Source organism: Scardinius erythrophthalmus (genome assembly GCF_964197995.2).
Source record: "Scardinius erythrophthalmus genome assembly, chromosome: 16".
Taxonomy (NCBI): domain Eukaryota; kingdom Metazoa; phylum Chordata; class Actinopteri; order Cypriniformes; family Leuciscidae; genus Scardinius; species Scardinius erythrophthalmus.
The window spans coordinates 6,266,945-6,281,227 of record NC_138236.1 but is presented as its reverse complement, the minus strand read 5'-3'; the positions used below and the strand labels follow the sequence as shown (position 1 = coordinate 6,281,227).

The 14,283-nt window shown below is 34.3% G+C and overlaps 1 protein-coding gene across 1 annotated transcript; it reads right to left on the bottom strand.

Moving 5' to 3' along the window:
- Positions 1 to 612: 612 nt before the first annotated feature.
- Positions 613 to 1,673, bottom strand: fxyd11 (FXYD domain containing ion transport regulator 11; the record flags this gene model as incomplete). Its single annotated transcript, XM_081388033.1, has 4 exons — positions 613 to 641; positions 743 to 817; positions 1,349 to 1,381; positions 1,640 to 1,673. 4 exons carry the CDS (start codon positions 1,671 to 1,673, stop codon positions 613 to 615), a joined length of 171 nt encoding a protein of 56 aa, XP_081244159.1.
- Positions 1,674 to 14,283: the final 12,610 nt, after the last annotated feature.

The window sequence follows — 14,283 nt, the reverse complement described above, 5'->3', positions numbered from 1 at the left end:
GCTTCAACTATGCATTTCAGCATTTAAGTCAATGTAATATAAAAGTAATCCAGACCATCAACTGGAAAAATGACATTTGAGCTTTTTCTTGCATAAGGCCAGCCAGTGTTTGAACATCTCTCAGCCAAAATAACCTCAGGCATGCATAAGAAATTACTCCAAATGCATTTTTGCAGGCCCATAATTGAGAATCTTTATTAAAGCGCCACTTGGAGAGATTACTGAAAATGAATAGTATAAATCTACAGATTCAAAATAACAGGAACTGCTTTCCTTTTGGGGTGCAGGAACTGTGATTAATTAATAAATTAAATGGTTGAAAAATGTTGAAACAATGGAAAAACTACATTGAAATAAAGTACAAGTGAGAAGTGGAGCTATAGCCATCTGTAGTTTCTAGTCTTCTACTTGATCAAATATCCAATGGAAAGTTTCAGCGGATGAAGTCCCTGATCCTTAGATTTTGCTTGCATCTTCTTCATCCCTGTCAAAAAGATGAGGCGCATTTTAAATAAGTTTTTTCTTTTAATGATACATTTTGATTTCAAAATGTGCATCATTTCACTGAGATGTTAACGTGTAAGTGTGAATTTGATGCTGAGATCAGGTGACCTACTTTCTTTTTTGTTTGCACTGCCCCCCTGTGAAGAGAACAATCTGTTACTCTTTCTGTGAGTATATAAAGTCAAACATAAGGTATTCGTTAGGTAGAAAATGTGTGTAAAAATTCTGAGCTACTTACAACACAAAACTGTAACCCCTCCTGCTACAAGCAGAGCTGTGAAGATCAAACCCCCGATCCTCAGCGCCTCATAGTCTAAAAAGTGCAGCAGTCAGCAGTCAATTTTAAGACTGTTTATTATAGCTTAAACATTATATTAAAAATGAATGTTTAATAAATGTATATTTATTATATTTATGTATTATTATTAACTATAAATAATATAAATGTGTGCGTGTGTATTAGTGCTGCCAAATCGATTAATCACGGTTAATCACATCTAACATACTTTAAAAAAATATTTTATGTATATATATGTGTGTGTGTGTGTGTGCATTAAATATAACATATATGATATATATATATTAAAAAAAATATATATATATACACACACACACACACAGCTATTTTATATTTATTATATTTATTAAGTTTTATTTATTAGAAAATCATGAGCCTCAGAATACTTACTGTAAACAAAAGGATCTGCAAAGGCAAAAAAAGAGGAGAAAAGTTAGATCGCTCTTGAAAACAGACAGAAATATATGCCAGAAATGTTCTCATTGCATAAGACTGATAAGCTCAAATGTTGAATAGCAATGTAAGAAACAAACAGTTCTGCCTTACTTGCTTCAGCTTGACTGAAGAGTGCCAAGAGGACTACAGATGAAAATGAAGATATGTGACAAATCACACATAGAAGGAGATGATTACTGACATTAACAAGTATAAATATACAACTATAAATATACTGTATATTGCTAACCGTAATTTACTAAAAGCTTGTTCCATCAAATCACTAAGTCCATGTATACTGTAAATGTGGACGGAAAGTCTCTTTTGAATGTTTGACCTTCAGGCCCAAGGGCACAGATCTGTCTGTGACCTTTACTGTGTACATAAATAGTCATGACTTACCTGTAAGGAGAACTAGTTCTGTGAGCTTCTTCATTTTTACCCCTCCTGGTCAAGGACACACACACACACACACACACACACACACACACACACAAACACGCGCACACACACGCACACACACACACACAGTAAATTAGAAAAAAAATGTGTCTCCTAAAGGGATTGTCCACCAAAAATAAATACATTAATTAAATTCTGTCATTTACTCATGATGACTGATGCTCTAAAATGACAAATAAACGAATCATAAAAGTGATCCATACAACTTGTTTCTCAAGCTGCATATATTCATCTCTCTGACGCAGTCATAACTTCATAACAATGTCAGAAGTAATAATGTTTAACATGTGAGTGAATTCTTTTGAGTCTTTTCTTTGAATCAGTTGATTCATATCCTTCTTGAATCAGACTGATTCAGTTCTCTTATAATCACCTACTGAATTGTCCAGTCAGCCCACTGTAGTGGTAATTATAAGTGAATGACGATTTAAATTTAGCTCTGTTTCTTACACAAAGCTTTCAGAAGACTTCAGAAGACAGCGCTCATGTTTTATGACCTTTATGATGCTTTTATGGTGCTTTTTTTCCAGTCCCCATTCAGCTTCATTATATTGAAAAGAATGGCCAACGTTTATGTTCCATGGGAAAAAGTCATACAGGTTTGAACATCGAGAGAATGAGCAAATGGTACAATTTCAACTATTTTACAGAAACACTTAAAAACTTAAGATAAAAGATATTAATGATTTATTTTGAAATCATTTCCAGTATACATCACTAACAAAGTCAGCACCGGCTACTTGCAGCACTTATAATTAGATCTGCTATGTTTCTTTCCCATGTTCAGGTCAGTGGTGAGACGCAGAATGTTTGTTAAGAAACTCCAGCTGTAAACGCAGCTGAGAGAAATCAGCGCTCGTGTTTTAAAAGTAAACATAGAAACGGCGGGTCAACGCAGTCGGGACGCAGGACACTGCTGGTGTACCCTTGAACGCCTGGAGGTGTTTTGGAAAATTTGCCCTCCCACCTCCTCTGGTTATGGAATCATCTCCGAGTGCTTTGGATCAGTAAATCAGCACTTTCTTGATCTCACTGACCACATGTGCCCTGACCGATGTCTAGATGATACGCTATTTCTTTCTCAAGTTTGTTTCAAATCTGTATGTATGAATTTCTTTCTTCTGCTGAACACAAAGGAAGATATTTTAAAGAATGTCGGTAACCAGACAGTTGATGGACCCCATTGACTTCCATAGTATGAAAAAAAGTACTATGTATGTCAATGGGGTCCATCAACTGTCTGGTTACCGACATTCTTCAAAATATCTTCCTTTGTGTTCAGCAGAAGAAAGAAATTCACGCAGGTTTGAAACAACTTGAGGGTGAGCAAATGATGACAGAATTTTCATTTTTAAGTGAACTATTCCTTTAATGCATTTTATAGTCTAAAAATTACTATGATTATCTTTTAAAACATAATTCTTCTGAATTAAGCCTTAAATTAAGGTTTCAAAAGGGGGTTTTCGCAGTGATGCCATAGAAGAAACCTTTTAAGTTTCCCAAAGAACCCTTCGTTGAACATTTTAATAATCTAAAGAACCTTTGAGAAGTGGAAAGGTTCATTGGAGGTTCTTTATGGAACCATGAATACCAATAAAGAACCTGTGTTCCAGGGAATATTTACACAAATTTCATGTAAAATAATTCTCGAAATGTCCACACATCTAAAATCCCATGGGGTCACCTTCAGCTTTCGACCTGATTCTGAGAGAGAATGACTTCATAGCAGTGTCAGAAGTCACAATGATGAGCAAATTGTTCTTTTGAGTCTTTTCTATGAATCAGTTGATTAAGATCATTCTTGAATCGGACTGATTCAGTTCTCTTATGATCACCTACACCTTGTCCAGCCAGCCAATTCTCAAAATGTCCACAAATCTAAAAAGCAATGGGGTCACCTTCAGCTTTCGACCTGATTCTGAGAGACAATCTTTATCTAATCATTGTTAATCTTTAGTTAAATTAATAACTTAGACAATGGATTATGTATTTAATCACAAATGGCACTGAATCAAACATTAATGAAAATTTTCTAAAGATCCTAACTGGCATGCAAGCTAAATCAATAATATTACAGGAGGTAATTCTTCATTGCATCATTCCCATGTCACATTTAGCACAATACATTATATAAAATGAGCATCATCTTACCTTAGCAGAGGAACTGATGGCTCTCCGAGGCGGTAGATGTTGGATGATGCTCCTCAGGTAGGGTAAACTCACAACCTTTCTGTCTTTTCTATAACCTTTAAAAATAACTCCTCCTTACTGTATACACATAAACAAAGCACAGCATATCAGATCGATGAATTTTGGGTGTGTGCAACACGTCATCCTGTCCCACTGTTTAGCCCAAAATATGACCCGTGTGTTGATGAATTACACAGCTTAAAAGTTGTTTAAGATGGAGGCCAGCATGAGTACACCGACAAATCAATGTCCTTTAAATGTTCTTTACTAGAGGTATTAAAGCGAATGTCCTTTACGCTACAGTCAACAGTAATGTGACACTATGGGCAAAAAACAAACAAAAAAAAAATAATAAAATGAAATTTAGAAAATCATGATTTTTTTTTTAATATATGTCATTATATAATATATGACTAAATGTAAATTAAACAAAAAACATGAAAAAAAATATAAGAATATAATTTTTTTAATAATAATAATTATATAATAAATATTTTACAATAATGTAATGATATATATATAACATGCTTATTATAAAATAACTCTAATTTGAGATTCTGGAAATGGCCTCAAGTCATTTTGATATTATATTTATTAAAAAATATATAAGAATATAAATACATACATACAGTGCCTTTTGAAAGTATTCGTACGCCTTAATTTTTTTCCACATTTTGTCATGTTGCTGCTTTGTTACTCTACTTTAAATTAATTATTTTTTCCACATCAATCTACACTGACAAAGCAAAAAACAGATTTGTGACAACTTTGCAAATTTATTAAAAAGGAAAAACTGAAATAAGTACATTTCATAAGTTTTTTGTACCCTTAACTTAAAGCACCTTCAAGCTTTTTTGGGTATGGTGCGACAAGGTTTGAACATCTGCTTTCCTTCTCTGACGAGTCCCCTAGTCCCCCAGTTTTCATGTGTCCTCACTGAGGAGAGGCTTGAGTATGGCCACTCTCACATAAAGCCTAGATCAGTGGAGTGTTGCAGTCATGTTTGTCCCATCTCCATATACATGATCATGTAACTGAGTGACCAATAGCTTCTTGGTCAACACTCTAACCAAGGCCCTTCTCCATCGATCGCTCAGTTTGACCAGGAGGCAAGAGTCCTGGTGCTGGTTGCATAAACTGCTTAGACAAGTCTTAAAAGTTAGTCATCTAATTTTTTTCTTCAAAACTGGTCCTTACTTTTTAAAGCCAGTTACATAAAAGAGTAGATCAGTCTAATTTGATTTGGAAAAGTAAGACTGATCATCTCTTGTCTAACTGCTAGTTGGTCAAACTAGTTTTTAAGACACAGTCTTCTTAACATAGTGGCTAAGTTTATGCAACTGGCCCAACTGGTTGTTCCAAACTTCTGCCATTAAGGATTATGGAGGCTGCATGCTTCTGTGAACCTTCAGTGCAGCGTTTTTTGTTTTTTTTTGTTTTGTTTTTGAGTCTCGACACAGTCTTGTCTCTGAGCTCTACAGACATTTCCTTTGACCTCAAGGCTTGGTTTTTGCTCTGATATGCATTTTCAGATGTAAGACCTTTTATTTAGAGGTGTTCGCCTTTACCCGCCTTTTATAACCTTTTATACCTTTTATCCAAATTATACCCATTCAATTTAATTTGCACAGGTTAACTCTACTCAAAGTGTTGTAACATCTACAAGTGAAATGGGGATGCTCCTGAGCTAAATTTCAAGTGTCCAAGAAAAGGGTATGCTTATGCAATGTAATTATTTCAGTTTGTTATTTTTAATAAATTAAAGTTATCACAAATCAGATTTTAAAAACTTAAAGCAGTCTGCAACAACAAAATGTGAAAAAGAAAGAAGGGATACGAGTACTTTTGCAAGACATATATGATATATGTGTGTGTGTGTGTGTGTGTGTGTGTGTGTGTATATACTGTATATAATCATTATATTTTGTCAGTCTGGAAAATAGTATGCATTCAATTTTATATTAATTGTGCATTGCCAAAATTGAGCACATTTTCAGATGTTCACAAGCTAAAATATCTGGAAATGCATCAAGGCAATTAACCAAATGAGTGGTTATAAGTGGTTATATGTCCCTTTTTAGGGTGTGCACTTGAAGAATCATCTTAATCACTGCAAAGAAAACTTTGAACGACAGCAAAATAATGTAGTCTACTTGTAGTAATCTCACAAGCTCTGATAAAGTCCAGCAATAGGTGGATTTTTTTACAGTACCAATTACAATCATTCACAGTGAGAACAAAAATCTGCCCTACTGCACCATTACAGAAGAAATGATATTTCCTAACCACAGTATTTAAGAGTGAACAGGCAGTCAGGGAGGAGCTGCTCTCTAGGGCATCTCCAGCAAACGCAGTCATCTGAAAGATTTCACATGGAAAAACTGTCAGTGAATCCACAGCTTACGTGACTCTTTCATCATTAATTGTGTTGAAGAAAAAAAAGAAAATCTGTCACACAAACCAAGACTGGCAAAATGCTAAGAGCTAATACAGTTTAATGTTCTTCATGACTTTGAATTTTAAGAACTGACTATAAACTAAATGTGAAAGTTTTTTCTTTAAACACTGAAAAAAAACCTGTTGGGGGTCTTAGAAACACGAGTAAATGCAATGAATTCTCACATGCCAATTTATTTGATTGATGTACACACAGTAGAAAGACACACACGTCTGCCACTTTTTGATTTCAATATGTTTTATTGTATTATCCTTAACCCTCTGATGGTCTTCGTTTAGCAGTCACACTGGGGGCCTTCCCGGTCATAAATGACCGGACACCTAAAAATGAAACTTCCTCCATCCCAGTAAAAACCAATGCAATTTATTTTTATTCTATAATATTTATTCTTTTTAATTTAGAATTTTGAGACAATTTGATTGAACTTATTAATATTTATGCAATATTTATAGTCCATTTTTTGCCATTGAAAATAATGATTTTTTTTTTTTTTTGGATTTAAAAAAAAAATTCTATGCAGTATTTTCGGGTAAAATAGAGACTAGGCTTTCAGAAAAAAAAATAAAATAAAAAAAAATTCATCAATTTATTAATCATAAAATTAAATAAAACATGATATTGCATGGGTTTACCACTAGATGCCTGTATAGCTCTAAATGGAGATGTTTGTGAATTCTAGTTGTTTTTGGACCAAATTACTTACTTTTAAGATGTGGATTGAATGTATTTTTTTAGAAATTCTCAAATAATACTTTTTGCCAAGGTTTATAACATTTTATTAATTATTATTTTAATAATTTTAATAATTATTATATTAATTATATATAAATATATTAATTATAATTATTAATTATGTTATGTTTTTCACTCTTGATGTTTTAGAGCTTCACCCCTTCATTGCTGAGCATTTTTTTTCTGCATCGTGGCTGATTTGTAGAGAATTTTTGTGTTTTTGTCAATTTCCCATTCATTTCCTATGGGGGTAATTTTGACCGAAGACCAAAATCATAACTAATTTTTTTACGACCACTTAGCATGCTCGGATCATGAACTCAATTTTTTTGTGTGTTCACATACCTAATGCCAGAAAAGTCACCAAGTTTCGTAACATTCTGATGAAGCTGTGATTTTTAAAAATTCAAAACAGATTTTTGTAATCTGAATTTATTGGTGTGTATGTGTATAAACGTGTGTTTGTATGTGTGTGTGTGTGTGGGTGGGTGTGAATTTTTTGCACTCTTGATGTTGTAGAGTGTCACCCCTTTACTGCGGTGTACTTTTTTTAGAATCGTGTCCGATTTGTAGATTGTACAGACAAAAATTCAGAGAATTTTTGTGTTTTTGTAAATTTCCCATTCATTTCCTATGGGTCGGTCATTTTTGACCGAAGACCACGAGTGTGACTCTTTTTGTTTACGACCACTTAGCATGCTCGGATCATGACCTCAATTTTTTTTTTATTCACATACCTAATGCCAGAAAAGTCACCAAGTTTCATAACCTTCCGATGAAGCTGTGATTTTTAAAATTTCAAAACAGAAAATTATTCGGTCAGAAATGACCGAGGACCATCAGAGGGTTAAATGTATTCTCACTGGGGTCGAAATGACCCCAAACAAACATCTCTATACATGATAATCACCTTTATGAAAAGTACATGCTGATAAAACAGAGTAAAAGCCTCAATAATATGTCTACTGGGTTTTGATGAGGTCAGTGGAACATATTACACAAATCTGAAAAGAAGATAGTAGGTTAATTTAGAAATTACTATCACTATTATATCAGTATGTAAGAGTCCCTCTGACAAGAAAGTGAAGTCATTCACAAGAGAACATTAAGCATTAAATGTTATTCAAAAATAACAATATAAAATATAATCTGATTTGAAATGCAGAATAGAGATTTTTTTCTCATCTACATTTCAGTCAATAATGTTCACATTTTTAATTGTTATGAGCACAATCTGAAAATAAATATCACATAATATTAAATCTAAATCTGACTGTGAGCTAAACCAGATAGAGAATTGTTGTTGTGTGCTGTAATGTGATCTCTTGTGTGTTTGCTGGAGTAGGCTACACATGCAAATAGCCAAAGCTTCAAAACATGTTCAGATGTGTAGTTTCTGAGAGAATCTTTAGAAACTAAACTAAAATGCTCATGGACTGATATCTACAATGGAAAACATAGCAGAATAGAAGCACAGTCGTTCCAGGGTGCAGCGAACCACCTGTGTCAATATTGACCCATCTAGGCTACTATTGATCTACTCAGTCAGTACAATCCAAAAGGCTCAGTTTGTGTCCTGAAAAGTTGTCATTTAGCCTCTTAAAGCAGTGTAAAATGAATGTAATTAAATTATATCGGTCAAAGTTGTGTGTCATATCGTAAACAGTAGGTATGGCAATGACAAGAGTACTTGACTATTCATTAAACAGTAGATCCATGGTTAAATAATCCAATCTTTGTATTTGTAAGATAAACATTATGGAAAGGTGGAGTTGATTGATGCTAAAAGTGGATTAGCCAAAAAGACCTGGATCAATATCCCTTTGTTTTAAGAGGAAGGTTAGGGTTAGAGATAGGAACACAGTTATGATAGTTTAATAAGAATGTTCCTCCATGACCAAAAAAAAATGTATGTTGAACCAGAAACATGCCCTGTTAGGAAATTAAGAGCAACGAAGACGCCCCCTATTGGACAAGAATCAAACCTGCAGAAACACAGGCCCTTCTTTCAAATCTGGTATAGAAGATATTGTACTGTATGTTGTGGCCTATGTTACATTTATTATATCATGATATTTGTGCTATATTATTACAAACCCTTCAAATCCACATTTGTTTATAAGCGTGAGAAGGATTTCAGTATTGCTTCGTTTGCGTCGATTGCACGTCATCTTGGATTCCACCAACCGACCCTTAAAAAAAAAAACGCAGAAAAACGAGACCAAAGTTTAGAAACAACCTGTCTATAACTTAACATCTCGAATTAAATATATTTAAGTCATACATACAGAACCAAATGTCATGAGCAATGAGAAACTTACTGAAGCATCGCTGTGCTTTCTCGGATCTTTTCAACAGGATATAAGCCACAACGATGGTAATGAGGGCGGATAGAAATCCTCCGATCACGTATCCGATGAGCTTCGCGTAGTAAGAATCATTCGCTGAAAGACACACACACAGAGAGAGAGAGACATGAAGACAATTGTCTGTTCACTCACTTACACACTTTTAATTGCTAGTAACATACCGTATACATAAAGGTTTCCGATTGTGTCATTAGCACCACTGACCCTGCACAAAAAAACTGTGCCGTTATCATCTTCCGATGTGGCTGAGATTTCCCACACAGCTACAGATCCATCGGATTTAGGAGTCGGACGACAGTCAGCTTTCATCGACTGAGGAAAGGAGAAATATTTAAGAATATTTACTATCATTTAGAGGCTATATGGAAGCTGTCCGCAACTGAATAAAAAATAAGAAAGTTAATTGCGACTTTTTATCTCACAATTCTACGGAGATTTAAAAGGTTAGTTCACCCAAAAAATTTAATTCTGTCATTAATTGCTCACCCTCATGTAGTTGCAAACCTGTAAGACTTTTGTTCATCTTCAGAACACAAATGAAGATCTTTTTGATGAAATCTGAGAGCTTTCTGTCCCTCCATTGACAGCTACGCAACTACCACTGTGACGCTTCAAAAGGTTTTAAAAAAGTTTCTAAAGAGACTTGATCACTTTAGATGATGAGCAGATTTAGGCTTTTATTCACATATAAACATTCATCAACATAAATTCAATCTATTCATCATAAAAAGCGATCAAGTTTCTTCAGAAAATTTGGACTAAGCCGCTCAATTCATGTGGATTAGTGAGCAATTAATGACAGATTTTTCATTTTTGTGTGAACTATCCCTTTAAGGGGACATGATGGTGGGACAAAATATGAGACGGGAGGAAAACACAATAAGTCAATACTTTTGCATTCTCTCGCAAATGTTTTTCAGTCCCTCGAGAAATTTTTGTGTTCTTTGCGAGTGAATGCAAAGTTTCTTGGGGAAATGCAAAACATTTGCGAGAGAATGCAAAAGTATTAACATATTATTTCAACACAGTATTTTCTCAAAATTACAACTTTCTCAGAATTGTAGCCTACTTTTATATCTCACAATTCTGACTTCGTAACTCGCAATTGGGAGTTTATATCTCGCAATTCTGAGGGAAATAAATTCAGAATTGAAATAAAAAAGTCACTATTACAATTATTTTCACTATTACACTATTAACAATTACAATTTATTTTTTTTTTATTCTGTGTGGAAACATACGGGGAACATACTAAAGGGACCTGCTGGTGGGAGAGAAAAAAAAATGAGATGGGAGGAAAAATAATAAGTCAATGCCTTTGCGTTCCCTCAAGAAACTTTGCGTTTCTTGGCTTGACGTAAAAGTTTTTGCGAGGGAATGCAAAGTTTCTCAGGGGAACGCAAAAGCATTTTTCTCGTATCTCTCATTTTTTTCCTTCACCACGATTATTTTACAAATGAGAAATAAAATAAATACGCTTATTTCTTATTCCATTGTCCATGATATACTATATTTTAAGAAATGTAATAAAAAATATTCTAATATCTAATTTGTGACACCCTTGAAGTGACATCATTTGGGCATTTTCTACAGTATTGTAGAAATAAATAATTATACTTTTTTATTGTACAAATTGTAGTGTTGGCTGCTTTTGTCAAGCTCGCCCATTTAAACCTGTTATCCAAGTTATTGTAGAAAAAAAAGAGTTTTGGGCCCAGTTTACAATCATCCCAGGATGCACCACGTGAATATGCAGAGCTATAGGCTAATCTAGGCAAAGAGTGGCTACTTTTATAGCTATAGTTTTGATGGTTGATCAAAGCATTTGTGTTGTTTCTTAGTTTTGACAACACCGTTATTATAAAATGTAAAAAAAAATAGTCAAAATAAAGATTTAGTAGGAGTGTCCAAACTTTTGCTAGTGTACAGATTGTGCACCACAACAGTTTAAAGAGAAGTCAGTTCATCACCTGAGCGGGTAAGTATTTGGTTGAGTCTCCTGGACAAGACACAGAATCATTGACCTTCGAACCCATGATGTAAAATCTGATTTTTTCCGAGCCCAGGTCACTGTAACCACATTGAAAGGTGACAGTTTTCCCAGTCTCCGAGGTCACATTTTGAGGAAGTACAGTGGATGTCAGGCCTAATGCACAGGAGAAGCAACAGATCACAGAAGGGCTTTGCTGATTTGACTAAGAAATTATCAACTTTTTGACTATATTCTAATGGCCACACCTACACTCTTAAAAATAAAGGTTCTTTATTGGCATCAGTGGTTCCATAAAGAAACTTTAAAATCCATGGAAACTTTCCGTTCCACAAAAGGTTATTTTATAGTGTAAAAAGGTTCTTTAAGGTTCTTTAGGGAACCTTCTATGATATCGCTGGGAAAACTCCCTTTTGGAACTGTTGTTTTTAAGAGTGTATACACAAAATAAGCATTAAAATCAATCTAAAAAATCAAATCAAATTAAAGGGGAAATGTTCAAATACTCTTATACAATAGAAAAGTTTGAAATATCCTTCTTTACCAACAGCTATTTGTATTGTTTTTATCCCATTACAGTTTTTCAAGTTTAAAAGTCAAGGATCTTGAACTGTCCAAGCATCCCATCTTTTATAATCACAGTCATTTTCTTCAACTGTAAGAATTAGAATGAAATATGAAAACACACCGTTTGTAAGTGAAGCAAACTGCAGCACTAAGATCAGAAGCCTCATCAGATGGACAGCGGTTTGGATCTTCATCCTTCTCATGTTCTCAGTTGTCACAGGGCCACGGAAAGCCCTTTGTGCTGGCGCGGTCCCTCGAGCGATCGCTCGGTAGCGGAGCGGATGAAAGCCGTGCTCGTTCTCAGTAGACACTGTGTTGAAAACACCGTGGAGGACGGAGGATGCTCTTTTGCAAGGAAACCTTCCAAGAAAGTCTTAGGCTGGGCTGGGACATACCCTGTTCCAACCTTCAGAGCAGCGCACGTCGCTGTCTTTACACTTCCTTGTGTGCTTAGCGCTGATTTCTTTATGCTTTCCCTTTCTCCTAGCATTATTGAACAACTATTTGAGTATGAGGCATTTTACTGCCAAAACAGTGATGTAAATTTACATCAGCCAGAAAGACACATTTTTTCCACCCAGCCTTGGTTCAGGATGCGAAGCAGTTTTTATGAAGAGTTAACGTACATGCATTCAGATTTGATATGTGTTGCATTCATTTGCACAAACCTATAATAAGCAGGAGAATGAAAGATTTAGAAATTAAGAATGAAAAAGGTGAAAATTAGAGCGCTTAACATGATTGCACCATCACCGGCATATTATTCACATTGAATAAATATACACATTATAGTCTGATATAGTCATTTTTAAATAATAAACATACACACACATAATTATGCAAAATTCTAATGCACTTGATACACTCAAAAAAATACCTCATCAGTTGAATATATATTAATCATGTGGCAAATTTCCACTATACATAATTGTGGCCAACGTGTTTTAGAGAAAAACATTTATTTCATAATGTGATTTCCCCCCCACATTCAATTCTTTTACTTAAATGAGGTTTTATTTAACAAAGTTCGGGAGGAGCAGGTTCAGATAATTAACCAAATTATGCACAGCTGGAGATTAATCAGTAATCAACTCAATGACAGAGTATAAATTCACAGCAGACCTATCTCTGTTCATTGAAAGTTTGTCAGCATCCCTCCTCCACCCCATCTCCTCACTTCCAGTTCCATCTACACTTCCAGTTCCATCTACACTTACCAACTGGGGGAGTACTTTGGGTTCGGGCCTAACTCCGAGCTCGGAGCCCTCCCCCCGGACAGTACGCCAAATACGCATAAACTTATTGTATTAATTATATGTAGATGTGAACTCGTGAAATGAAAGGTTAGAATTTTGCACATTTTTTGAATGAAAGATCAAAAGGATAAACGATGCAGATTTATTTTTTACAGCCAGTTTTGATCATATTTACCAGGGGTGCCATTAATTGTGGAGGGCACTGTATAATAAATGTATGATAATAGTAATAAATGTTTCTTGAGCAGCAAATCATCATATTAGAATGATTTCTGAAGGATCATGTGACACTGAAGACTGGAGTAATGATGCTGAAAATTCAGCTTTGCATCACAGAAATAAATCCCATTTTAAAATATAATAAAATAGAAAACAGTTATTTAATAATATTTCACAATATTAATGTTTTTACTGTATTTTTGATCAAATAAATACAGCATTGGTGAGCATGAGAGCAAACTTCTTCCATACTTCTTTCAAAAACTTCTTTCAAAAAAATCTTACCGACCCCAAACGTTTTAACAGTAGTGTATATTTATAAATATTGTTTAAACATCTAAAAGCTGATGCTTTTATGTCAAGTTTCTAAAGCACAAAAGTAACCACAAATTATTATTGTTTTTTATTAAAAAATTATGTCTTTATTTCAGTATTTAAAAGGCATATATTAAGGGTGCAACATTTCGATTTGTTGAAAAGAAAAAGCAGTCAGATTACTGTATGTCAAAGGTCAGAATTTCTATATTGTACATATATTCATATCAGCTACTTTCATGAACAGAAAAACAGAAAAATAAGCATATTATAGAATAAGAGCTAAATTGTTCGACGATTATTGTCTATTTGACAGGCTTAACGGGCTACTAAATTACAAAACAAATGTATTCAGAAGGTTATGGTACAAAATCTGGATAACAATATAGCAGCTTATAAAATTAGACATAAACTTGAATTAAACAGTGCATTGCATAGTCAAGAAGCTATTATTCATATATGTACATCAATATAAGCAACAATACTGA